Source organism: Chelon labrosus, assembly GCF_963514085.1.
Source record: "Chelon labrosus genome assembly, chromosome: 7".
Lineage (NCBI taxonomy): Eukaryota > Metazoa > Chordata > Actinopteri > Mugiliformes > Mugilidae > Chelon > Chelon labrosus.
In genome coordinates this window covers 1123951-1148758 of record NC_140343.1, presented here as the reverse complement: position 1 = coordinate 1148758, position 24808 = coordinate 1123951, and the positions used below count along the sequence as shown (strand labels likewise).

The 24808-nt window shown below is 44.1% G+C and overlaps 1 protein-coding gene across 2 annotated transcripts in view; it reads left to right on the top strand.

Moving 5' to 3' along the window:
• The first annotated feature begins 10576 nt into the window (after positions 1-10576).
• The window catches only part of orc1 (origin recognition complex, subunit 1), a 27415-nt gene continuing 13183 nt past the window's right edge, over positions 10577-24808 (top strand). For both annotated transcript variants that reach the window (XM_084548213.1, XM_084548212.1), the window contains exons 1-13: positions 10577-10872; positions 11935-12062; positions 12464-12636; positions 12953-13421; positions 13929-14175; positions 14617-14679; positions 15749-15856; positions 16535-16796; positions 17129-17235; positions 17326-17427; positions 17525-17696; positions 18318-18425; positions 21131-21280. In XM_084548213.1, the coding sequence (XP_084404339.1) occupies positions 10778-10872; positions 11935-12062; positions 12464-12636; positions 12953-13421; positions 13929-14175; positions 14617-14679; positions 15749-15856; positions 16535-16796; positions 17129-17235; positions 17326-17427; positions 17525-17696; positions 18318-18425; positions 21131-21280 (2184 nt within the window). In that variant the 5' untranslated portion in view covers positions 10577-10777. The remainder of the gene's footprint in view (positions 10873-11934; positions 12063-12463; positions 12637-12952; positions 13422-13928; positions 14176-14616; positions 14680-15748; positions 15857-16534; positions 16797-17128; positions 17236-17325; positions 17428-17524; positions 17697-18317; positions 18426-21130; positions 21281-24808) is intronic.

The following is a 24808-nucleotide window of genomic DNA, read 5'->3' as shown; positions in this document are numbered from 1 at the left end:
GTATGTACATATACAACTACCCCCCCCCCCCCCCCCCCCCCCCAAGTTTACACTTGAGTCTTAGTCTATATTTTATTCTATATTTCTGTTTCTCTTGGTGTACATTACACTTATATTGCTTACCTTGTGTGTAAACTACTGTTTTACTGTAGTACTTATATATATTTTTTTACTACTAGCTGCAGGTACAACTGTGCATGTGACAAATAAAACCTACCTACCTACCTGAGTATTGCCTTTTTTAAACCTCTTTAGATACAATCAGCCTTTATTGTTACAGTACAAGTAAACACAATGAGATTATGACTCATTTTACACCTGAAGAGCTGAGAAGAGATGAGGCCTGAGGCTCACCTTTATAGGAGAGCATGAGAAAAGGCTTCAGAGTCTCTGCTGATTTGACTAAACTCTGAGATACGTCTGTGAAGGTTCTCAGTCATCCAGGTCATGATATATCCAACAAGGTTTTAAAAAAGGAAACTGGACTCGTAGAGTTCTTTGAGAAGACGTTTCACCACTCATCCGAGAATTGTCTTTTTTAAACCTCTTTAGATGCAATCAGCCTTTATTGTCACAGATTATGACTCATTTTACATCTGAAGAGCAAAAACAGAAGAGGTATGTGGTAACGCTAGAAAGTGCAAGAGAGAGGGAGAGAAATATTATAATGACGTCACGCCCTCTGAAGCCAACTCTCTCTGATTCAGATAAGACATTTGGGACGGCCTGAGTGAGGAGTCATTTCATCCTGGGACGGTGACAAGGTAAGATGCTTATGATTCATTAAGCATCTCAGTAGATATGAAAGTCAGACAGAAACAAAGTCCTGTCGTCCTGTTTCCTGTTTGGTTCTCATCTCAGTAGATATGATCATCAAACCGGTTTGATCACAATCCGTTTTGCGGGCAGGGGTACAGCTGCCTGGAGGCCCTGCGTCCTCCATCGACTCTTCACGTTCCTCAGAGAAAGTCAGACAGAAACAAAGTCCTGTCGTCCTGTTTCCTGCAGTTAAAGAGGGTGTGGGGGGGGGGGAAAGGAAAATGGAGGGATGGGGGGGGGGCTCATGTTGTGGGGTTCTGCAGGGTGTGGACACATGAAAAGTAGACTTTCTGGTTCTGGGGCAACCCGCTGTGGTATTTAGTAACATTTATAAAAATGACTAGCCGGAGAGGCGCCTTCTATGTTCACATCTGCATAGCACAACACAACACAACATCCGTGTGTCTGGGAACAAGACACTGAACCCAGAGTTGTGTGTTTGTGTGAACAGACATGTCGTTGTGTCACTATGAGCAGCAGTGAAGTAGATCTGAATGAATACAGGATTACTCTGCATTCAGGTCTGTTGGACACCTGGTGTTATGGTTTGAGTCATAATGAGGTTATAATTATACTACGGGTTGGTCCTTGTAACACATTATGTCAATGGAATGAACTTTTAAAGGTAGAGACGTGAGTGTGAGTGTAATGAGTGGCTCATAATTCAGCTTATCTTTTAATATTGTGACGGCTCCCAGGCCTCAAGCTTCCTGAGTAGTTGGTTGGTGCCTCCATGACTCACATGGAGAAAAGCCCAGAGTGTTTGTGTGTTAATCATAACACAGTCACAAACTCTCTCTCTGTCTCTGGTTGTGGACAGGCTGGATTGTTTTGTGTTTTCTTCTTAATTTCCAGTAAATCCACGAGAAGGTAAAAACTGATTTGATCTGTTCAGGTTTTAATGAGTGAAGTTTGGTTCTCGGCCGATGCAAACGATCCAAATGATTCAGACTTTAAGGCACATGTGAGCATCATGACGTGCAAGAACAAGACAAAAAATAGAACAACACAGTAAATATGAAAAACTAGAAAGACAGATTCTACCTTCGTCTCTGAGGAAACGGCTGGAAAGAAAGTTTAGAAATCAGGCTGAAAGAGTTTCTCTGCAGTTATTTCAGCCACAGGACTCATCAGTCATCCAGGTCATGATATATCCAACAAGGTTTAAAAAAGAAAACTGGACTCGTAGAGTTTTTTGAGAAGACGTTTCACCACTCATCCGAGAATTGCCTTTTGTAAACCTCTTTTTTTAAACACAGTGTGCTTATGACTCATTTTACACCTGAAGAGCCAAAACAGAAGAGGTATGTGGTAACGCTAGAAAGTGCAAGGGAGAGGGACAGAAATATTATGAGGTCCCAGGGCTGAGATACGGTCACGCCCTCTGAAGCCAACTCTCTCTGATTCAGATGAGACATTTGGGACGGACTGAGTGAGGAGTCTGTTCATCGTGGGACGCTGACAAGGTAAGATGCTTATGATTCATTAATCATCTCAGTAGATATGATCATCAAACCGGCTTGATCACAATCCGTTTTGCGGGCAGGGGTACAGCTGCCTGGAGGCCCTGCGTCCTCCATCGACTCTTCACGTTCCTCAGAGAAAGTCAGACAGAAACAAAGTCCTGTCGTCCTGTTTCCTGCAGTTAAAGAGGGTGTGGGGGGGGAAAAAGGAAAATAGAGGGATGGGGGGGGGCAGAGATGAGGCCTGAGGCTCACCTTCATAGGAGAGCATGAGAAAAGGTTTCAGAGTCTCTGCTGATTTGACTAAACTCTGATGTTGTGGGGTTCTGCAGGGTGTGGGCACATGAAAAGTAGACTTTCTGGTTCTGGGGCAACCCGCTGTGGTATTTAGTAATGTTTGTAAAAATGACTAGCCGGAGAGGCGCCTTCTATGTTCACATCTGCATAGCACAACACAACACAACATCCGTGTGTCTGGGAACAAGACACTGAACCCAGAGTTGTGTGTTTGTGTGAACAGACATGTAGTTGTGTCACTATGAGCAGCAGTGAAGTAGATCTGAATGAATACAGGATTACTCTGCATTCAGGTCTGTTGGAGACCTGGTGTTATGGTTTGAGTCATAATGAGGTGATAATTATACTACGGGTTGGTCCTTGTAACACATTATGTCAATGGAATGAACTTTCAAGCAGGAGACAGAGACGGGAGTTTGAGTGTAATGAGTGGCTCATAATTCAGCTTATCTTTTAATATTGTGACAGCTCCCAGGCCTCAAGCTTCCTGAGTAGTTGGTTGGAGACTTTCTGGTTCTGGTGCAACCCGTTGTGGCAGCAGTCGTCTTAGGCACGGGCCAAGCGGGCATTTTTTCATGACACAAGGGGGGCGGCACGAGCACTTGTTAAAAAATAAATAAATACATCTGCACCGCCCCCGTGACCCTTAACAGGACTAAACGGGTATAGAAGATGAATGAATGAATGAATGAATGAACATCTGCACCGCTCCATTGTTTTCTATTATCTGTCATTTCTGTGTGGGGACATTGTCTCCCCCTGCTGCTGAGAAGGTGCCATGAACAGAAGGTGTGTGTGAGAACTCCACTGTATAAAGGGCTAAAGGCAGTCACACCTTGACTTTCTTCCATATAACACACATTTCATTCCTAATATTATAAATACAGGCCTATAATTCCTGCACGTTTTTGTTCTTATGAATTGTGTGAAATGGCCAAATAAAACTAGTTAATACAAAACGATGATGTGGTCACCAAGGTGAACTGGTTTAGTCTTGACTTCTGGTCGTGAGTGACAGCGTTGGAGGATGGAAATCTGTTGATTGTCGAGTGTCAAATAAACAGAGATGGACAGAAAAAGGTCAAAGCATCAGGTGACCAGTTTAGGAACAAAAGAAAAGATAAAGGTCTGCTATGTTCTCTCTGTGTGATTACAGTATCATGTCATGAATGAAGGGCTAAGGTTAACTGGTGCTATATGTTTGTTAGCCTTTTTGCTACGATGCTTCCAATGCTTATACAACAGTAATTCATCTTAACACCAGATCTAATTTCACCCTAAGATTGTGCTTTGAAACAAAACTATTACAGGTTCAGTTCTTATTTATTTCCATCACGTTGGGTCCTGTAATTAATTCATCTCTGTAGCTAGTTTCAAAGATGAACATTTGCTACAACTCTATTTGGTGTCAAACATAGTTTAACCAGTCAGAACTAAAAGTGTTCCAAGCATAGAACTGAAGGCAGTAACCAAGGAGCTAGAAAGATTAGTATAGCGTCTTATGACAGACATTTAGCGTGTATGGGCATGTAGAACCGCCACTGTACTGGACTGTAACATTAGATGAAACTGTAATAAATGCCCAGAGATTATATCAATGTCCAGGAAGCTTGTTTGTTATTGTAAAGGTCTAAAAGTATAACGTTACCAAGTTACTTCACCTGACTCTTTCTTCTCTCTCCTCTCTCTCATCCTCCACTTTCTTTTCTCTTGCTCTTGTCCTCTAATTTCCTATCTACTACTAGTCATGCAATTCCGTGCTATTACTATATAGCATGTTTACTGCTGTGTGTGTCCCCCCCCCCCCCCCCCTTCTTGTGAGTATCTCTGGCCTGGAGTGGTGTGTTTCCTGTGGAGCTCTATACTACATCTGTTGTCGTGGTCTCATCAGCCTGCCCAGTCTTCATGGAATCCTGCAGTTCTCCACTCCTACCTGAATGAACAATTCTCCAACCTGCCTATGATTCCTCTTACATTTTCAAACTGTCATGTAACATCATCAGATTCCACATGTACGCTTTAGTCAGATATGTGTATCTATGACAGATGTATGTTTATCTTGCTGTTCTCTTCTCTTTTTTCTGTCTGTACCCGGCTGGACTTAGGCAGATGGTTCCTCCATATGAGCTGGGTTCTGGTTCTGGTTCTGGTTCTGCTCGAGGTTTCTTCCTGTTAAAAGGAGTTTTTCCTGCCACCGTTGCCTTCAGGCTTGCTCTGGGGGTTTCAGGCCGGGTTTTTGTAAAGCGTCTTGAGACGATTTGTATTGTTATTGACGCTATATAAATAATAATACTAATAATAATACATTTTATTTAAAAGCGCTTTTCAAGGCACTCAAAGACACTTTACATAAAAAGGACATCAAATTAGCAAAACAATGTGAAATATAACATCAGAAACACAATAAACTGAGCTAAACATTAAAAGCAATTTTAAAAAGGTGTGTTTTTGTCAGAGATTTGAAGGTAGGAAGGTCGGTACAGTCGCGGATGTGTTTGGGGAGAGAGTTCCAGAGGGAGGGGGCAGCTGCAGAGAAGGCTCTGTCGCCCCAGGTTCGATGCTTGGTCTTGAGTGGTGGAGTAAGGAGGTTTGCGTCAGATGAACGGAGGCTGCGGGATGGATTGTGGCGATGGAGCAGGTCAGTGAGATAGGAGGGGGCCTGGTTATGGAGGGCTTTGTGTGTGAGGAGGAGGATTTTGAACTGAATACGCTGTGGAACTGGGAGCCAGTGGAGATTCTGGAGGACAGGAGTGATGTGATCACGGGAGCGGGTGTGGGTGAGCAGACGTGCAGCAGAATTTTGGATGTACTGAAGTTTATTTAAAGTTTTGGATGGTGTGCCATAGAGGATGCTGTTGCAGTAGTCAATTCTGGAAGTGATGAAGGCGTGAATGAGGGTTTCAGCAGCAGAGAAGGAGAGTGATGGACGGAGTCGGGCAATGTTCTTGAGGTGGAAGAAGGCAGTTCTGGTGATTTGATTGATGTGATGATCAAAGGAGAGGTTACTGTCAAAGATGACTCCGAGGTTGCGACTGTTGGGGGATGGAGACAGGGTGGAGTTGTCGATGGTGAGGCGGAAACTGTCTGTGGTGTTGTTGAGGGATTTGGGGCCGATAATGATTAGGTCTGATTTGTCACAGTTTAGTTTGAGGAAGTTGATCTGCATCCAGGATTTGATGTCAGCGAGGCAATTGGAGAGAGTGGAAAGAGTGGCGGGAGTGATGGAGTTGGTGGAGATATAAAAATAAAATTGAATTGAATTGACTGACTGAGCTAGATGATCTAGTTTAACTTTATAGTAGCCAGGCTGGTAGCTGATTTTAAAGTAAGTTAAAGCACAAGTATGGTGACAAAAATGGTTTAAGATTAGACCTAACACAATACTGAGGTCTAACCAGGCTGTCTTATTTTGTGTAGGGACAGATAACAATGAAAAGGAAAGGGAAATATTCCAGACTTGTTTGTAAAAAAGCACAAGTCAGACCCAGATCAGATCCAGACTGACCCAGATCAGGCCCAGATCAGGTCAAGACAGACCTAGATCAGGTCCAGACTGACCCAGATTAGGCCCAGCCATGAACCCAGCAGCCCTGGCAGCTCCCAACCAGGAGAAACCCAGTACTGGATGGAGACAGTGTCACTGTTGATGTGATGTAAATGCAAAATGTAAATGTAAATAGTGAGTAAATACTACTGACAGATTTCTGGGTAAACTAAATAGAGTAGTCTTACATGTTTCTACAACAGTATATTTTTCTGGACTTCTTAAAAAAGGGTGTGATGGCCACCTGTTGCTGTAGGACCTGTTCTGTGTTTTTCCTTCTCGTGTTGTTGCTTGTCTGTTTCTGCAGGTACCTTAGTGGGCCAGTCTCAGTTTGGGTATGAGGATCACCTGGCCAGTCTCCCTGATCCGTTAAAACTACTACTACCATGAAACTATGACGTGGCATGAAAAACTACAACATGAACAAAAACTATGGCATCCACATGGCGGACAAACAGTGGCATGATACCTGAACCATGACAATGAGAAAAACCAAGACTTAACAAAATACAATAAACAGAAAATCCAAGAAACTAAACCATGACTGTGAAAAGACATGATGAAAGACATGACAGAAAACATGACATCCAGTGCTTTTCTCTTTTTAATTCTCGCTTTTTCTGCGCCACCCTTGCTCTTTTTATTTTCCATTTTGCAAACACCCTTGCACTTCTGGGGCTGGAGCCAGGCTCCAAACACCACTGACAGCGTGCGGTGTGCACGGACGTGTTACGTCAGGCTGCGTCTGCAAAACAAGAAAAAGAAAAGAGCTGCAAGTGGAGACGGCCCAGCGACAGCGGTAACAGCATGTACGCGTGATACCCACTCAGTGCCATGACTGAACACCGGCCCTAAATAAAAATAATAATTGAACACCGGCCCTCGAGGCCTGAAAGTCAGACCGGCCCACCAGGAACTGTCCCTGTTAGAGCCACAAATACCGGTACAGCAGCCCCTCAGTGGCTTAGGTTCGTTTGTTGTTTTATTTTTGATAAGAACAAGTCACTACAGTCCCGGTCCTCCCGATTAGCCACTCCGGGCCTGCCTCCTTCTTTCTTCTCTCTCCTCTCTCTCATCCTCCACCTTCTTTTCTCTGGCACAGAGCTCTTGTCCTCTAATTTCCTATCTACTACTAGTCATGCAGTTCTGTGCTATTACTGTATAACATGTTTACTGCTGTGTGTCCCTGAGCTGGTTCTGCTCCAGGTTTCTTCCTGTTAAAAGGGAGTTTTTCCTGCCTCCGTCGCCTTCAGGCTGCTCTGGGGGTTTCAGGCCGGGTTTTTGTAAAGCGTCTTGAGACGATTTGTTTTGTTATTGACGCTATATAAATAAAATTGAATTGAATTGAATTGAATAATGAAATAGAATAGAATAATAAAAGATTGCACAGACCGGTGTAACTGGGTTTTGAAGTTTTAATACTATTGCACATATATCAGGATTGTCCTTCTCACTGTGTGAGTGTGTGCCTGCTACGCGACATCTGTACAAAAAACCACAAAACTTGCTCCGCTCCCCACCCCCCCATTCTGCTTGCTTCCTGTTTAATGCCGTCATACTTGAGACAGTTACCACTCAGCTGTACCCAAGCTGAGTGTTATTTAAGGTTGGATATCACATTTACCATCTAACGTAGTGGACACTCACTACTCATTGTCTTTTAACTTATGAGCTGTTTTTATTTTATTCAGACACAAAAAGTTTTTATATTTTATTGTAAAAAAAAAAAAAAAGATATTTTATTGTGTCATCTTGAAACCCAGTGGTGGTTCCATCAGGTCCAGCAAATCCTTCTCTGCTGCCTAAACTTCATCAAAATAACTTACATTTTACTATTTTTCCATTAATCTCATTCATTTATTCCCAATAGTTTCTTCTTTTCATCTTGTGTCTCGTCTGTCTCTCAGCTGAGGTGACTCCTGCAGTGTAACTTTGCATTAGAGCTTTTATCCGATCATATTTCAGCCATCAAACGTAACAAAGCTCATGAAGAACCACTTAATGAAAGTAGAATCAAGTTGTTCTGCTCTGCTGAAGTAAAAACCTAAACACAGATTATATTCAGTAGCGTATACTTTTAGACAGAGAACTCTACACAAAGCTCTGCATCATGTACAGTTTCGCTTTGGTTATGACCCGTTTTTACAAAACATTATCGTAACGGATCAGTGTAGATAGAACGATGTCAGTGACACAACTCAATAGAAGGAAACTCAACAGAGGAATTGTGGTTTCACACCTTCAGGGTTACATGAGTGAGGGCTAAACCACTGACTGCAGTTGTTCTGTCATGTTACTGGAGGCGTCAATTGTCTATGTCGCAGCCATTAAATTGCAGAACGTTCGTCCACTTGATCAGTTTCTTCAGAAATCTTAACAGTTGTGGGAAGAAGGAGAGAAGGAAGGTAAGAGGCTGCAGTTTTATGTTTCTGTCTTTGTGTCTTTAACCAGTGAACAGTATCTACCAGGCTTTAGTCTTTATCTCTGTTATGGAATGAATGAATGAATGAATGAATGAATGAATATCTGCAGGATCATCTACAGGCTGATGGTACTCATGTAGAAGTACTATTAATACTCTATGAAAATAGTAAATCAAAGTAGATATGTACTTTTAAAAACACAGCAAAGTGGTGAACAGGTTGTTTTATTCTGAATGACGCTGCGTCTTCACACTTTAATCCAGGTTTAAACTTTTAGAAACATGAAATATAAAATGATCTCCCAAAGTCTGTGTTACTGTCATTGGTTTAGTTCCTTTAAAACACAAACTGAACTATTCTTTTAGTCACGTTTGGTCAGTATTTTTTTTTTTTTTTTTTTTTTTATTTAAATGTGATTTTGAGCAGAAATAATAATGAGTTTTAATGAACGTTACTCAGAGATCGTATGCTCACATGGATTATGATTTACTGATTATGCTGAGGTTGAGTCAGGATTATTCTTTGAATCAGCGTGAGGTAGATGCTCTGTGACGTGACTCTGTGTCACTCTGTGACAGTCCATATATGGTCAGAGAGAGAGAGAGTGAGAGAGAGAGTGATCTTACTCATTCAACATGAGAGAAAAACAAACAACTCAAGTGGAAACCCTTTTCACCCCCTCGACTCTTCTCTCATGACCTTTCTACCAATAAACCTATTTGCATCAAGATGATGATGGATTTTTATAATGTGTCAATAACAGAAGTTCTCTCTCTCTCTCTCTCTCTCTCTCTCTCTCTCTCTCTCTCTCTCTCTCTCTCTCTCTCTCTCTCTCTCTCTCTCTCTAGATGATCATCATCAGCTGTTATCAGACCATTAATCCCAACATCACAGATGCTGCTCTGCTCTATAATTCTGATCAGGATCATTATAACCTGTGGACTCAGATCAGTCCACTTCCTCCCTGCTCCTCCACCCAGACACCTCCACCTTCCAGCTGTGTGGTCTGCTTCCAACGGATCCTCCATGTTGTCTGCAACAGCCTGATGAACAACACAGTACTGACGATGGAGGGAGACGGTCAGGAAATACCCATCACAGAGAGCAGTAAGAGACAGACTGAGTCTTTATTTAATGAAACACACAACGGGACAGAAACAGGATGAACTGACTGTTAACCTTCATGTCTGCTTTGTTGCAGAGTGTCCTGGACTCCTTTCACCCATAGACTGTACAGGTTGTCAGTGGTGGTGGCTGCCCATCCTCTTCAGCGTTCTCCTCTTCCTCCTCTTCATCTTGGTACTCTACTGTAAATGGAAGAAAAGTGACAGAGAGTCACAGGAACAGGTAAGAAGGAGCTGATGTTATCATCTTTCCTCAGTTCTGTCATTTTACCTGGTACCTGGTTTTGAAGGTGATTATTTTTTCCAGATGTCAGGACATGTGACTGAGGAAGAGGAAGACCCATCCATCCATCCATTCATCCATCCATCCATCCATCCATCCATCCATCCCTTTATATTCACTGAGGGAAGATGCTTCCCTGGTTCCTAATCTAGCCTCTTATAGACTCTCCTAGCCTCTAGACCCCATTTCCTCCATTTCATCCTACTCCCTCAACCCATCTTCATCCCACACCCTTGACCCCTTCCACACCCTTCGACTCTTCTCATCCCTCCATCCATTTCTCTCACAACCTGTCTACCAATAAACCTATTTGGATAAATTAAGGCGTGGACTTTTTTTGTGAAATTTGCTTTATTTAAAAAAACATTCATGTGTGGTCTCCACATGTTGTCATTCTACAGGACATTCACTGATTCTTAATCCTCTTATAGACAGTGTGTGTGTCATGAGGGTTTTTTTCTAGATGTCCAAGAGGAGCTGTTTTCATCCAGACATCACAACCAAGGGTTTTTATTTTTAATTGTTAAATGTATAATAATAAAAATGTATTATTCATTTTTTTTATTTTGCATAAACGTAAAATAGAATTTGAGTGTAATTGTTGTACTATCAGCATTATCCTGTAGTGGGCGGTAGACTGCGCAGGCGTACGGCCGTACAGCCAAAAAAGAAGAAGAAGAAGAAGAAGGAGGAGGAAACGGAAGTTACGCGACAGTTTTCGCGCGAAATGTGTCAGGACATCTTCTGAGTCTGTTCTAATGTCGGACCTGGATTAGATCTAAATCAGTTAAAAGTCTCAGTTTGTTTATTGATCGGGAACAAAGATGAAATATTTCACCAGGCTCAGAGTCCGGAGGTCGTACGAGTGGCGCGGACAGCCTCGAAACTTCAACAGGAAGCTGAAAACATACGAATATGAGTGAGTGCTTGAGTTTAACGTTTCTTCTTCTACGACTTTTAAATGTTCGCTTTGTTAACAATGCTTCATTTTACGGGAAAAATATATTAAAATAAGACACATGAGTTCCTTTTAAAGCTTTAAATATGACTTAGATTTGATTTGAGTCCATACATCAAACAATAATAAATTATTTAATAATTAATCCATTAAATTATTAATAAACAGACATGCGCAGTTTGAATATAGGTTCACATTTCTATAGAACAGAGAATAAAGTTAAACATTATATTAAAATTAAACAATAAAAGTAAAATAAACGTGTATTGAGTTTCCTGTTAAATAAAATAATAAAATCAAAATAAATAAAATGATAAAATAAAATGTCCTCTTATGTGAACGAGCTGCGTCAAACCTTCAAAATAAAATCATGTAAATACATAAAGTCATGATGAAATGAACTGTCAACACGTTTATTGTTTATTTGTCACCTCATCTTCTGACACATTTTTAATTCTTGAATTTACAGCTTTATTTTAAAGATTCATATTTTAATTACAGTAAACAGTATAAATCCTCCTTCCATATTTATTCATTTGTCATTTAATTAAATCATTAAATCAAGTACAAATGAATTACTGGTTAACCTCCAGATTATTCTCTAAATTATTTGCCTTAAAAAAAACTAATTGGTTTATTGGCTGATGGATTGAACACTATAAAAGATTCAGGTTATTTCTGTCTATTAAATAATTCTACAGTTTTATAATTTATCTGACATTTAATCTACTGTATTTTACTCTCCAAGTCTTTAACGGCTGAGGCTCAGAAGATGTAGGAACCTTCATTTAATTTAATATGATTCATGGTTTATAACATTTATGAAGCAGCTCTGTAGAGAAAATAAATAGAATCTCAGCCTGAATAGAAGAGTAGAAACACGTCTCTGAAGACATCAACAGCAAACCCCCAGTAGATTTAATAATGTGGGAGACGTCGAATGAACCTCTTCTGACAAACGTCCCAGTCTCGATGCTTTTATTGTGAAATTCCACCTTTTACGTTCAACTTCCTCGTCCTCAGCTCGTTGGGCATCAGAGTGGAGGGACTCCCGAGGACCACGGTCATCAACACCGGCCAGCACATCCTCATCGAGGGCGACGATGAAGACCACCCGTACGTGGCCCGGGTCGTCCGACTGTTTGAAGACGGTGAGAGACAAACAGTCGCACCTCTTGTTTCTGAGGCTTCAGCTCTTTAAACGTCCTGGAAGACGACTCGGGACTCGTCTCTGACCTGGACTAATGGAGCTGATGCTTTCAGATGAACCCAGACTTGGGTTTCTGAGACTCAGTTGAGACGAGACTTCTTCTGAAAGACCGAGAACTGATTTGTCGTGACGTGGACGAGCCTCCAGTGATGACGAAGAACCTGAGACTTCTTTAGGACTTGAATGAGTCTCGACTTTCCTTTGACGTGTCTCAGATCTGACTTGACTTTATCTCGACTTGGACGTGTCTCCTCTCAGTCTCTGCTGCCTTTACTCTCATCTGACTTTTTCCTGTCTGTGACTTGGCTTCGTCCGTCTCATGTCGTCCTGCTGTGTCTTCAGAGAGCGGGATGCAGAAGAAGGCGGCGGTCCAGTGGTTCGTGCGCGTGTCCGAGGTGCCTTTGAGCAAACTGCAGCTGCTGGGCAGAGAGCCTCACCCCCAGGAGATCTTCTACTATCAGGGCCGCAGCTGTGACGACGAGGTCAACGCCGAGTCCATCCTCAGACCCGTGCAGGTGAGCGTCCTCTTTTAGAGGTCTAGCCCCGCCCCCCTTGTTCAGGTGGACGTGTGAGAGCAGCTACGTCTGGACCTTTCACCCAAACATCTGTCCTTCATCATTCTGGATGAACAGAAAGAGAAACTAAACATTTAACTTTAGTATAAATTACTGGAGGGAGAATGAATCCTGTGACTAAAGGACTGAACTTAATAAATAAGAGTTGATTTATTTATCTGGTCACATGACTTCTTTTTGAATGTACGGTCTCCTTAAACTCCTCCTCCTCCTCCTCCTCCTCCTCCTCCTCCTCCTTCTCCTCCTCCTCCTCCAGGTGAAGCACCTGGACGCCGCTGCTCCGTTCCCCGACTCCCCCGACAAAGACTCTCTGTACGTGAAGCTGTCCTGGGACTCCAAGACCTTCAGGAAGGTAGACTCTTCTCTGGTGGAGTCTGCTCCGTCTTCCTCCTCCTCCTCCTCCTCCTCCTCCTCCTCCCTTCCTCTTCGTACCAAACCCTCCCTCCCGCCCTCACCCCCCTGCTCCCCACTCGCAGCCACCCCCGCCTCCAGGGGCCCCTCTCGGCGGGCCCTGCCCACGCCGGACCCCGCCGTCATGCGGCAGGCGGCGTCGGGGGACGTCAGGATCGGCCGCGCCATCATGAGCGCCGGCAAGGCGGCGGCGGCGGCGGAGGCGGAGTCGCTTCACTCGGCCTCCAAACTGTCGGCGTCCAAATGTCTGAGCGCCAAGAGGAGGAACGCCACGGCCAGGGCGCCAGGGGTCCGGAAGAAACTGGAGCTCATCAGTGAGTGTTTTTGTTTCTGGAAAAGTTATGAAGCTAAAAACATGACCTACACCGATCAGCCACAACATTATGACCACTGACAGGAGAAGTGAATAACATTTAAACCATCTTGTGACAGTTCAGTGTTCTGCTGGGAAACTTCTGGACCTGGCATTCATTGGTGTGGATGTTAGTTAGACATGTAGCACCCACCTAGACCAGACCAGACACCCCCACCTAGACCAGACCAGACACCCCCAAATCTGCCAAATCTGGTCCAGATTTGGCTCCATGTAAAGCAGGGGTGTCCAACATAAGTCCCGGGAACCAAAACCAGGCCACAGAGGGTTCAGTATGACCCCTGAGATGAATATGCAAAGTGCAAAAAAGACAGAGAAGACTTTATCTACAATATTTCAATAACAGAATGCAGCAGTCCGTATGTGGCCCCTGAACTAACATGACCCCCCCGGTATGAAGGAGACTGTCTCTGCTTTAACACCTGATTAAACGTCTCTGTCCCATCAGGTCCGGAGAAGAAGGAGACGATCAGCGAGGACGCTCTGAGGCAGCTGCTGGACGAAGAGCTGGAGTCTCAGCTGTCCTTGTCTCCCCCTCGGCCTCTCACCTTCAGTCTCACCCCTCTCAACAAGACCCACAGAGCCCCCGCCTCTCTGGACAGCATCTCCCTGAAGCCCATCGCCGTCGTCCTCAAGGACGTGTCCCGCTCCGAGGTGGACAGTCCCCCGTCGACTGCGAGGGACGACTCCTCCAGGTCTGATTTAGTCAAACTTCAGTTTTAAAATGTCTGAAATAAACACGTTTAAATTAAAAAAGTTTAAAAATGAAACTGCGGCTGCGCTGCGGCGTCTTCCAGTCCTCAGCGCCGCGATCAGACGGCAAAGACGCCGCGAAGACGAAGCACCCCGAGGAGGAGCTTTGCCACCAGGGGGCAGACGTGAGTCAGACATGGAGGTCGCTCTTAGGCTGCGCTCACACTCTGGTGAAAAAAATATCAGACCTGGGAATTAAACCTCCTCCTCTCTGGTTTATCGTCCTGTTCTGGGTGTTCACACCTTCACCTGGAGTCCTGGTGTTTCTTCTGAGCTCCCACCTCTGGTTATTACTTTAGCTGCACCGCTTAGACTTTAATGGAGGAGAATATGTATATTTTCATATATATTTATTTATGTGACGTCTGTGTTTGTTCAAACAGAGCGTCCACTCCTTCCAGAAAGAAAGAACCCAAAACCCTGAGGGAGCCGTCCCTGGCCATGCTGTGAGTACACGAGCGTCAGATTTAAATCACTTTGTGTCACTGTGTCATTCAGAGGAAACGGGAAGTGGCTGCAGATAACGCAGCAGTTTTGGTTTTGGTTTTCTGTTTGTTTTGGTTTCACGGCGTGGCTAACGCCTGCAAGCTAACTGACGTCACCGTGGAGATTATGTAGAAAACACGTGCTTCTAGTGGAGGTTGTGAAAGTTTGCTGCAGCGTGTATTTATAGATGAACTGCTCAGCGTGGACTCAGTGTTTTACTGGAGCTGTGGAAATGTAATGTTGGTGGAATCAGTGTGAACATCTGTCCACAACAAGGTTCACTGACACCTTGAGCCTTTGATTGGCGACAGGATCCAGGTGAGTATGAGGTCATTAACAGACTCTGGTCATGTGACCTTCAGTCACCTAAACCCTCCACCAGACATTTACAGCTGAAACATCTTCTGTGGATGAACCAGTGACCTGGATGAATAATTAAAGGCTGTGTTGTAATTCTGGGTTTAACCTCATGGTGGCGGCGATGCGTCGTTTTTCTAGAGCCTGACTCTTATGAGCTTTTAGTGAGTTTATTGTGAATGATTTAAGGGTTAACAGAGTGCAGCGCTGAGGCTGGATGAATAAAACAAAACATGTAGACTGAGTCCTTTCTAAAAATGAAATCTCAAAAGAAAAACCCAACAACTAAAGTCAACCAGCAACAAAACAAGACAAAGTTCTCACTGACTAAATATTTCTGAAGTAATTCATAAACAATAAGCAGTGATTGGTACGTCAGTGTTGGGAAACTGCTGGAGTTCAATTCCAGTCACCACAGAGCCCTTGGAAGGGGCGTGGCCATTGGGGGGCGTGGCCATGAGTCACACCTGAGGACTGACAGGGGCCGTAACACCTGTGCAGCACCTGGTTTATTTATATCAGGTTTAGAGCAGAACATCACTTTCTTCTTTCTTTTTTTTAAATGTCTGGAGGGTTTTGATGACGACGGCTCTGGAGATGAAGATGAAGAAGAAGAGTTAGTTTCTGTCTTTAATCTTTTCTGTCCTGACTGTGTCTCTTCCGTGTGGACAGGGCTGAGGTGGACAATGAAAACTCTCCGATGCTGCCGGACGCCGCCACGCCGAGGAGCTCCAAGAGGAGGTCGGCCATGTTGGTGTCGTCTCGCATCAGGAAGCAGCTGTGAGTGACCTCTGACCTCTGACCTCTGACCTCTGACCTCTGACCTGCTGCTGCTTTTATATCAGAATCGTCGTCAGTAGAATATTTACAAGAGAAACTAAACATGAAGTCAGGAGACGGGAACACGGCTTTACTTCTTTATTCTCTCCAAACACTCTGCTCAGGTTTCTGGTTCATTAACTGACAGATCAGATTATATATCGACCCTGATTCATCAATAAACATTAAACCAGTGACAGTTAATGTTGTTTAGTTCAGGACACGAAAGAAAAGAAAAGGTCTTTAAACTAAGAGTGAATTATAAAAAGAAGTTTAACAGTAAAAGTTTTTAAACATAAAATCAGATTCATTAAACGTGTTCTGCTAAAAAGTCAAATAACCTCATTTCTATATTTCTAATCAATAATAATTATCATACGTTCGTGTTTTCTGTAGCTTTAGATTAGTGTTTTAATAGCTGCAGATTATTGTCTTGATAACGTCAAACAGATTTTAAATTCTCAACATTTTCTTTTTGTTTTGTAAATGTATTTTCTTCTAATTTAATAAAATAAATTCAAAGATAAAATGTGATTTAAATGAGAGACAGTTTTCTTCACTTTTTTTCAACAAATGTTTATTTTCTTCGTCTTAAATAAACTAAATGATTTAATCTTTGTCTGATTTCTCTTTGTTCAGGAACCTTCTGGAGAACAAACCAGACATGGAGTCGGACGGGGAGGACGAGGACGAGTTTGTCCCGTCTAAGAAGGAGCTGCAGAGCAGCAGCGAGGAGGAGGAGGAGGAGGAGGAAGAAGAGGAGGAGGAGGCTGGGTTGGACAGCGATGAAGAGGTCGTGGCGAAGAAGAGCCGTCGGCTGGCGTCAGGTTCTCGGACGCCTCGATCCAAACAGAAAAGTCACTCTTCGACCAGAACGCCGAGAAAAACACCGAACAAGAAGGTGAGAAGAAGAAAAACCTCCTCTTCATCATCTTCTCCTTCTTCTTGCTCCTCATCTTGTTCATCATGCTCCTCCTCTTCTTCCTCTGCCTTTCTCTCCCTCCTCCTCCTCCTTCTTCCTCCTTTTACTTCTTTCTCCTTCTCCTTTCACCCACTTCTTCCTCTTTCTCCTCTTCTTCCTTTCTCTTCCTCCTTCTCTTCCCCCTTCTTCTTCTTGCTCCTTGTCCTTCTTCCTCCTTACTGCTTTCTCCCCCTCCTCCTCCTCCCCCTTCTTCCTCTTCCCTCCTCCTCCTCCTCCTCATCCTCCTTGTCCTGTGGACTCTGTCTGGACAGATCACGCCCGGTACTCCTCGGACGCCCCGTCATGCCACGCCCAGTATTCCCAGCAGGTCGCTGCCGGCCCGTCAGCCCGCTAACGTCCTGGAGGAGGCCAGGACCAGGTGAGTCGTCCCGTCCCCCTGACCTCTGATTAAACTCCAGTATCTGATGATGATGATGATGATGATGAGACATGACTGGTCTGTGTTCAGGCTTCACGTGTCCTCTGTCCCGGAGTCTCTGCCGTGCAGGGAGCAGGAGTTTCAGGACATCTACAGCTTCGTTGAGAGTAAAATCATCGACGGCACTGGAGGGTGAGGAGCAGACAGAAACCTTTGAGGAGTCGAGCCGCATTGATTCGTCTTTAACCTTTAACCTTTAACCTTTGACCCTGCGGTCGTCGTGTTCCAGGTGCATGTACATCTCAGGCGTCCCGGGGACGGGGAAGACGGCGACGGTCCACGAGGTGATGCGCTGTCTGCAGCACGCCGCCGACGCCGACGAGATCCCTCCTTTCCACTTCATCGAGATCAACGGGATGAAGATGACGGACCCTCATCAGGCCTACGTCCAGATCCTGCAGGTGAGGACGGAGTGGGTTTAACCTGGGACGTCCCACATCGGTGTCTGGGTCGATCAGTTCTTAAAATAATCAGGTCTGATCTGTTGGAGGTTTTAGTTTCAGGTCTGTGATAAACCAAAACTCTGTAGCGTCAAAACGGTTTAATGGTTTAATGGTTTAATGGTTTAATGGTTTAATGGTGGGGGCCAACCTCAGTAAACATGTGGAGGTTTCTTCTCCTTCATCTTCTCCTCCTCCTCCTCCTTCCTCTCCATCTAATTCTTTCTCTTCGTCTCCTTCTTCATCTTCTTCTTTGTCTACTTTGTCTTCATCATCTTCTTCTTCTCCATCTCCATCTCCTTCCTCTTCCTCTTCCTCTTCGGTACCAGACCAGCTCAACCTCAGTGAACTGAAATGTCTCGTAGCTCATTGACCTAAAACCCTCCTCATCCTCATGTAGAGACTTCCTCCCTGACTCTGATCCCACAGTCGTAGAAACACCAGGATGTAAACATGTCTTTTTATCATGGTCTTCTGTGGGGACGGGCTCTCGTGGACGTTTTCCAGCCCTGGTGTTTAGATGCTTGATTCAGACGCTCTCGTTAAATCTGCTGCTTCAGCCTTCGTTCTCGTTCTCTGCAGAAACTGACGGGTCAGAAAGCCACGGCCGACCACGCCGCCGCTCTGCTGGAGAAGAGGTTCAGCCACCCGGCGCCCAGGAAGGAGACCACCGTCCTGCTGGTGGACGAGGTAAGGACACAATATTTAACTTTTACTCTGGAAGACGTCACCAAGAACACTGGAGTATTTATAAGTTTGTTTATCTCTGCAATGCAGAACTGAAATAAATCAGTCGTACAGGCATTTAAAATATTCGGTAATGAATCAGTTGACAGGTGACTTTTAATATCAGCGCATAGCAACAGCTTCTGCTTCTCTGCTAAAAATACTCTGCATGGTTTCCTCTTAAAACCACAGCTCAGCGATTCAGCAGCTTCTTTGTTCAGTCAAAACAAACAAATCTTTCAATTCTTCTTTTAAAATGAAGCAGCGCCGAAACTTTAAACTGAAGTCACGTGATTTAAAATAATTTATTAAAAGTCTTGCAGCTCAGTTAGTGCATGAATAAGAAAGTTCTGAAAGTAACTATAAAGTTTTTTATTGAGTTTCAAACAGGAAGTGAGTTACGGGGAGCCAGGGGATTTCAAGTGTGAAATTCTGTGTTTTTTTTCTCGAAGCATTGACGCTTCCTGTTGAATGTCGGGAAGAAAGTGGTGTTGTCCACCAGTAATCAGTCCTCAGAGACAACGGGGGAAAAAAATAAGACAAAATACTAGTGATGCACCGATGTAAAAATTCTGGCCGATACCGATAACCGATGTTAATATTGCTGTTATGGCCGATACCGATATATATATATGAAACACATTTTTATGATAATCAAAATCATTAATCATCAATAAATCATTTTTTTCTTTTACTTTTGCATTTTATTTTCAGAAATGACTGATACTGTATTCTGATAACATTGAAAAATATTTAAGGTACAGTAGTAGGCCTAAAAAATGGCCAAAGCCACTTAGCAAAATAAAACGACTGATACTGTTTTCTGTAAACATTGAAAAATCTTTAGTTGAGCAGAGATGTCGTCTGTTTGGTCATTTTTCAAAGTCTTTGAAGAGGATCCTATGCTGTATGTAATGACTCCTCGCTATACTGTATGTAATGACTGTGAAGGCCGGGTGATGCGAGGGGGAGCTCGTGTCAAATCGTTCAACACAACCAATTTGATCACCCACTTAAAAAACAAGCATCCCGAAGCCTACAAAGAATATGAAAAACTAGCTAATGCTAAGCAGCGGAAGAAAGCTACTGCTATCAGAGCTAGTGAGCGGAGCGCGAGCGAGCGAGGGGCGGAGCGGATGGAACTTTGGTGGAGCGCGGAGCGCTTGTTAATTTAGAGGCCGGAGCGGGCGCTCTGTTCCGCTCCGATACCGCTCACACCACCAGCCTGACGCGTGCCCAAATCCACCCAGAATTAATTTCTTCCTAATAAAACCAAAACCGTTCATTTTCAAAAAAATTGCCATGGCAAGATGGAGTTCGTGAAATATTTTAGAAAGGAAACTGATAGGGTTATTTCTCCCTCTTTTAAATTGGAGCGAGCGTGGAGCGATTTCGCTGCAGCGGGGGAGGACTTTTAGGTGGAGCGGGGAGCGAAATTGAGCGGAGCGGCCTGACGTGAATTTGAGCGGAGGAGCGGCCGACTGAACAGCCACCTGAGCGAGGAGCAGGACATTCGCACCGCTCAGCTCCGCTCACTAGCTCTGCACACACATCAAATACACAGGAATAATTATCGGCCTGTTCACATCGGCTCTATTTTTACACCTGACCGATACCGATGTGTAAAAAAATGACCATATCGGCCGATATTATATCGGCGGCCGATATATCGTGCATCACTACAAAATACTGTCAAACACGATGAAGATGAAGAGAAAACGAAGAAGACAGTCAAGATGATGAAGAAGACAGAAGACAAATAAGACGACAAAGACGGCAATGAAGGTGATGGAGACAAATAAATGAAGAAGACGACAAACAGCAAAGAAAAAGACAATTAAGGTGATGAAGAAGACGACAACTAAGACAAAATGAAGAAGGATAGGACGACAACAATGAAGACAAAGAAAGGTGAAGAAGACAGCAGAAGACAATAAAGACGATTGCGATGATGAAGAAGACGGACAGGACGACAAGAAAGATGAAGGAGTCAAAGAAGATGTTGAAGAAGACGACAAAGGCTATGAGGAAGACACTCGTCCTCAGAGACGGACATGATTCAAGGTGTCCTGGGTTAGACTGACACTCTTAATCTGGAGACACTGACAGGTTTTCTGTCTTCGTCATCTTCTTCACCTTTCGTTGTCTTCAGTGTCGTCGTCTTCTTCTTCATCACCTTAATTGTCTTTTTCTTCGCCGTTCATTGTCTTCATTTATTTGTCTCCATCACCTTCATTGCCGTCTTTGTCGTCTTATTTGTCTTCTGTCTTCTTCGTTTTCTTTTTCTGTCAGATGCACCCCTCGCTCCGCCCCCAGCTCCTCCCACTTGTCCACTCCAAGGCAGAAATAGAACAACGACTATTAGACGCGTCTTTATATGCAGTCCATGATTAATACTGGAATATTTCAGCTGGAATTAAAATCGATTAATTAACTGAATTCTAGTGTCTAGTCTGAAATCTGGAATATTTTCCAGTTTCTTTGTTTTTCCACTGATTTGAAACTCAAACTTAAAAATGATGGACCAAATAAAAGAAGCAGACCTTGACAATAAAGTGATTATGACAGTGTTGTTGCTTAAACTCGTTATTCTTTAAGCTGCTGTAGGTGGATTAGTTCAGAGTTAATAAAGGTCTAACCTCTGTGACCATGACCCGTCCTCCCTGCAGCTGGACCTGCTGTGGACCAGGAAGCAGAACGTCATGTACAACCTGTTTGATTGGCCGACGCGACGCCACGCCCGCCTGGTGGTCCTGACCATCGCCAACACCATGGACCTGCCGGAGAGGATCATGATCAACAGGGTGGCCAGCCGACTGGTGAGAGCTCACGTCACGACCACGCTGCGTTCATGAGTCTTTAGAGTCTATCACATGATTCTACATCAGCTATGAACCACACGGTGACTGGACTGATAGAATCTGAGACCTGGGCCTCAATTTAATAGTCGATTTTGTAGTCGATTCCCTTTCAAGAGGTAAGAACCCAACGTGGAACACTTTGGGTTCTTTGGTTCTCCACATGTCCAGATGGAGAGTGGGCCTGGTTCTCTTGTTACTAGAACCTTTGTGGTATTTCTCTAAACTCTTGGTCCAGTTCTAGTCAAGGGGTTGCTGAATGAGTTCAGAATGATATCATTGCTATCAGGGTGTTTTCTACTCTCTGATCTAGAAGATGTTTTAGTTTATCACTAATTAATCAGACACAATGTTACTGACACTGAAGTCTGACCTGTCCATAGAGACCAGGGTCCATGGAGACCAGGGTCCATGGAGACCAGGGTCCATAGAGACCAGAGTCTATAGAGACCAGGGTCCATGGAGACCAGGGTCCATAGAGACCAGGGTCCATAGAGACCAGGGTCCATGGAGACCAGGGTCCATGGAGACCAGGGTCCATAGAGACCAGAGTCTATAGAGACCAGGGTCCATGGAGACCAGGGTCCATAGAGACCAGGGTCCATGGTGACCAGGGTTATAGAGACGAGGGTCCATGGAGACTAGAGACCAGGGTCCATGGTGACCAGGGTCCATAGAGACTAGAGACCAGGGTCCATAGAGACTAGAGACCAGGGTCCGTGGTGACCAGGGTTATAGAGACGAGAGTCCAGGGTCCACAGAGACCAGGGTCAGGAACATGGACCTGATGGTTCTGTATCTGTAGCTGAGGTTAAACTGTTAAGCTGTCAGTCAGACTGGAGCTCTGTGCCACCACCTGTTTGTCTCTGTGGTCTTTGCTTTTGATCTGATCTGCAGATTTCTCCTACAAAGCTTCACATCAGTTCTTCTTCTTCTGCAGCATCTGTGGTTGAGATTACCATTAATCTGGCATTTCTCATAAACTCATTTGCATGAAAATAACTCAGCAGACCTGAAGTCACGTTTCCTGCTGCAGAGAATGAATCTGAGCTGAGTTCAGACCTTACTCATAATGCTACTCTACTTTTATACACCAGCCCCTCCTCTAGAGGGCACTTGGACGTCCCACACAGAAAAACAACCTTCAGACAAAATGCTCTTTCTATAAAGACCAGTCAGATCTGGGACAGTCTTCCTCTCTCCATGAGGCAGTGTCCCACATTATGAACCTTCAAAACTCACCTCAAGCAGCGGTTGAAACCAAACCAGTCTGAAACCATTGACTTTTATCTTCTCAGTAATGTCCTGTCATGTGATGTGCTCTTATTGTCATCTGTTGTCCTGTCCTGTGTCTTATCATGTTATTGTGTTTAGAGATGCACCGATTACAATTTTCCCGGCCGATTCCGATTTCCGATTTTTCATTGAGTTTGACCTGCCGATACCGATTTTGGCCGATTCCGATTTCATTTTTTCTAACCACTTTACAACACACACAAAGATTTATTTTCTCTTCTTTAATAGAATATTAATATTATCTTTTCTTTAATAGAACATTTTTTTAACAGATAATCGCTATCACCATAAAAATAGAACTATATAAATTACTCCTGGTGTGGAAAAAATTTTTTTTTTAAATATTTGAGTTACATAAAAGCTTTTTATTTGTTTTCTTCCTAATTGTCCTTTAAATAGTGGTCAAGAACCCCCCCACCCCAACACAAAAATGGTTTGGCCACTGATCAAAATTTGATGTTGCCGTTTGATTTGAAGTTCAGTACGCTCAAAATGTCCGGTCAGCATTAGTCCGGTGCTCAGAAAAGGAAAGAAAAGAGAAGAAGAGAAGAAGAAAATAGAGGCCTTAAAGATTTTCTTAACAAATATTTAAAAAAAGGTGGTGACGGTGAAGCTGGGACTAGTAAAGTGAACGTAGGTTAGAAACAGCGCAGCCAACGTTTACCAGCCTTGTAACGTAAGCTAACAGGCTAGCTCTGATGCTAACGTCCATTAGCTTGTATAAAAGCCCGACACAACACGTTATCTTTGACAGAAACAGTTGAGTTTGGTAGCTCCGTCAGAGAGGAGAGAGATCCGGCTGCAGTCAGGAGACAGAGAGAGTGATGCGGGAGGGGCCCGCTGTCCCGGAGCGGAGGGACAGAGTCAGGCTACCGGTGAGAGAAGAGAGAGAAGGTCACAGTGGAGCGCGGGGGGGCATCTCTAATTGTGTTACCTGCCTGTGGATGCAAATTAGCATTGTTGCTATACTCTGGCATAATTACATCTACGATTGGATAGGGTATGTGCATGAGGGCATGAGGGCACAGATGGTCCAGACTAGAGGACCCGGGTATCCATCGGGCTGATGCGCTCATCTGTTGACATTTCCGAACGCCTTCCTACAGTTGCTTAATAAGCGGGCTGTACACACAAAAAAGTGCATGTGTCATTAATATGAGAAAAAAAATAGATTTTAACTGTGTCGGGCCCGGGTCGGGCTCGGACATAAATATCTTAATGCCTGTCGGGCTCGGGTCGGGTTCGGTTACTGCTCTGTTGGACGCGGGCCGGGCTCGGACAGAAAAATGCGACCCGATCCGCACTCTAATCCAGACAGACGTGGTGTGCACGGAGGGGAGGGGCTGTGTGTGTGTGTGTGTGTGAGAGGCTGTGTGTGTGTGTGTGTGTGTGTGTGTGTGTGTGTGTGTGTGTGGCTGTGTGTGTGTGTGTGTGTGTGAGAGAGAGAGAGAGTGAGAGACGGAGGCGTGAGTGAGAGACGGAGAGACGGAGAGAGTGAGAGACGGAGGCGTGAGTGAGAGAGAGAGAGAGAGAGAGACGGAGGTGTGAGTGAGAGAGAGAGAGAGAGAGTGAGAGACGGAGGCGTGAGTGAGAGAGAGAGAGAGAGAGACGGAGGTGTGAGTGAGAGAGAGAGAGAGAGAGAGAGAGAGAGACGGAGGTGTGAGTGAGAGAGAGAGAGAGAGAGAGAGAGAGAGAGAGAGAGATGGAGGTGTGAGTGAGAGAGAGAGAGAGAGAGAGAGAGACGGAGGTGTGAGTGAGAGAGAGAGAGAGAGAGAGAGAGAGAGAGAGACGGAGGCGTGACGGAGAGAGTGAGAGACGGAGAGACGGAGAGAGAGCAGGGAAAGGAAATGCAGCTGAACGAATACGCTGCGTGTTTTAAATAGCGTAAAAAAAGAATAAAGAAACTAGAGATGCACCAATTACAATTTTCCCGGCCGATTCCGATTTCCGATTTTTCATTGAGTTTGACCTGCCGATACCGATTTTAACCGATTCCGATTCCATTTTTTCTAACCACTTTACAACACACACAAAGATTTATTTTCTCTTCTTTAATAGAATATTAATATTATCTTTTCTTTAATAGAACATTTTTTGAACAGATAATCGCTATCACTATAAAAATAGAACTATATAAATTACTCCTGGTGTGGGAAGTTCACACACATCTAAAGTGCAGTGTTGTGGAAGAAC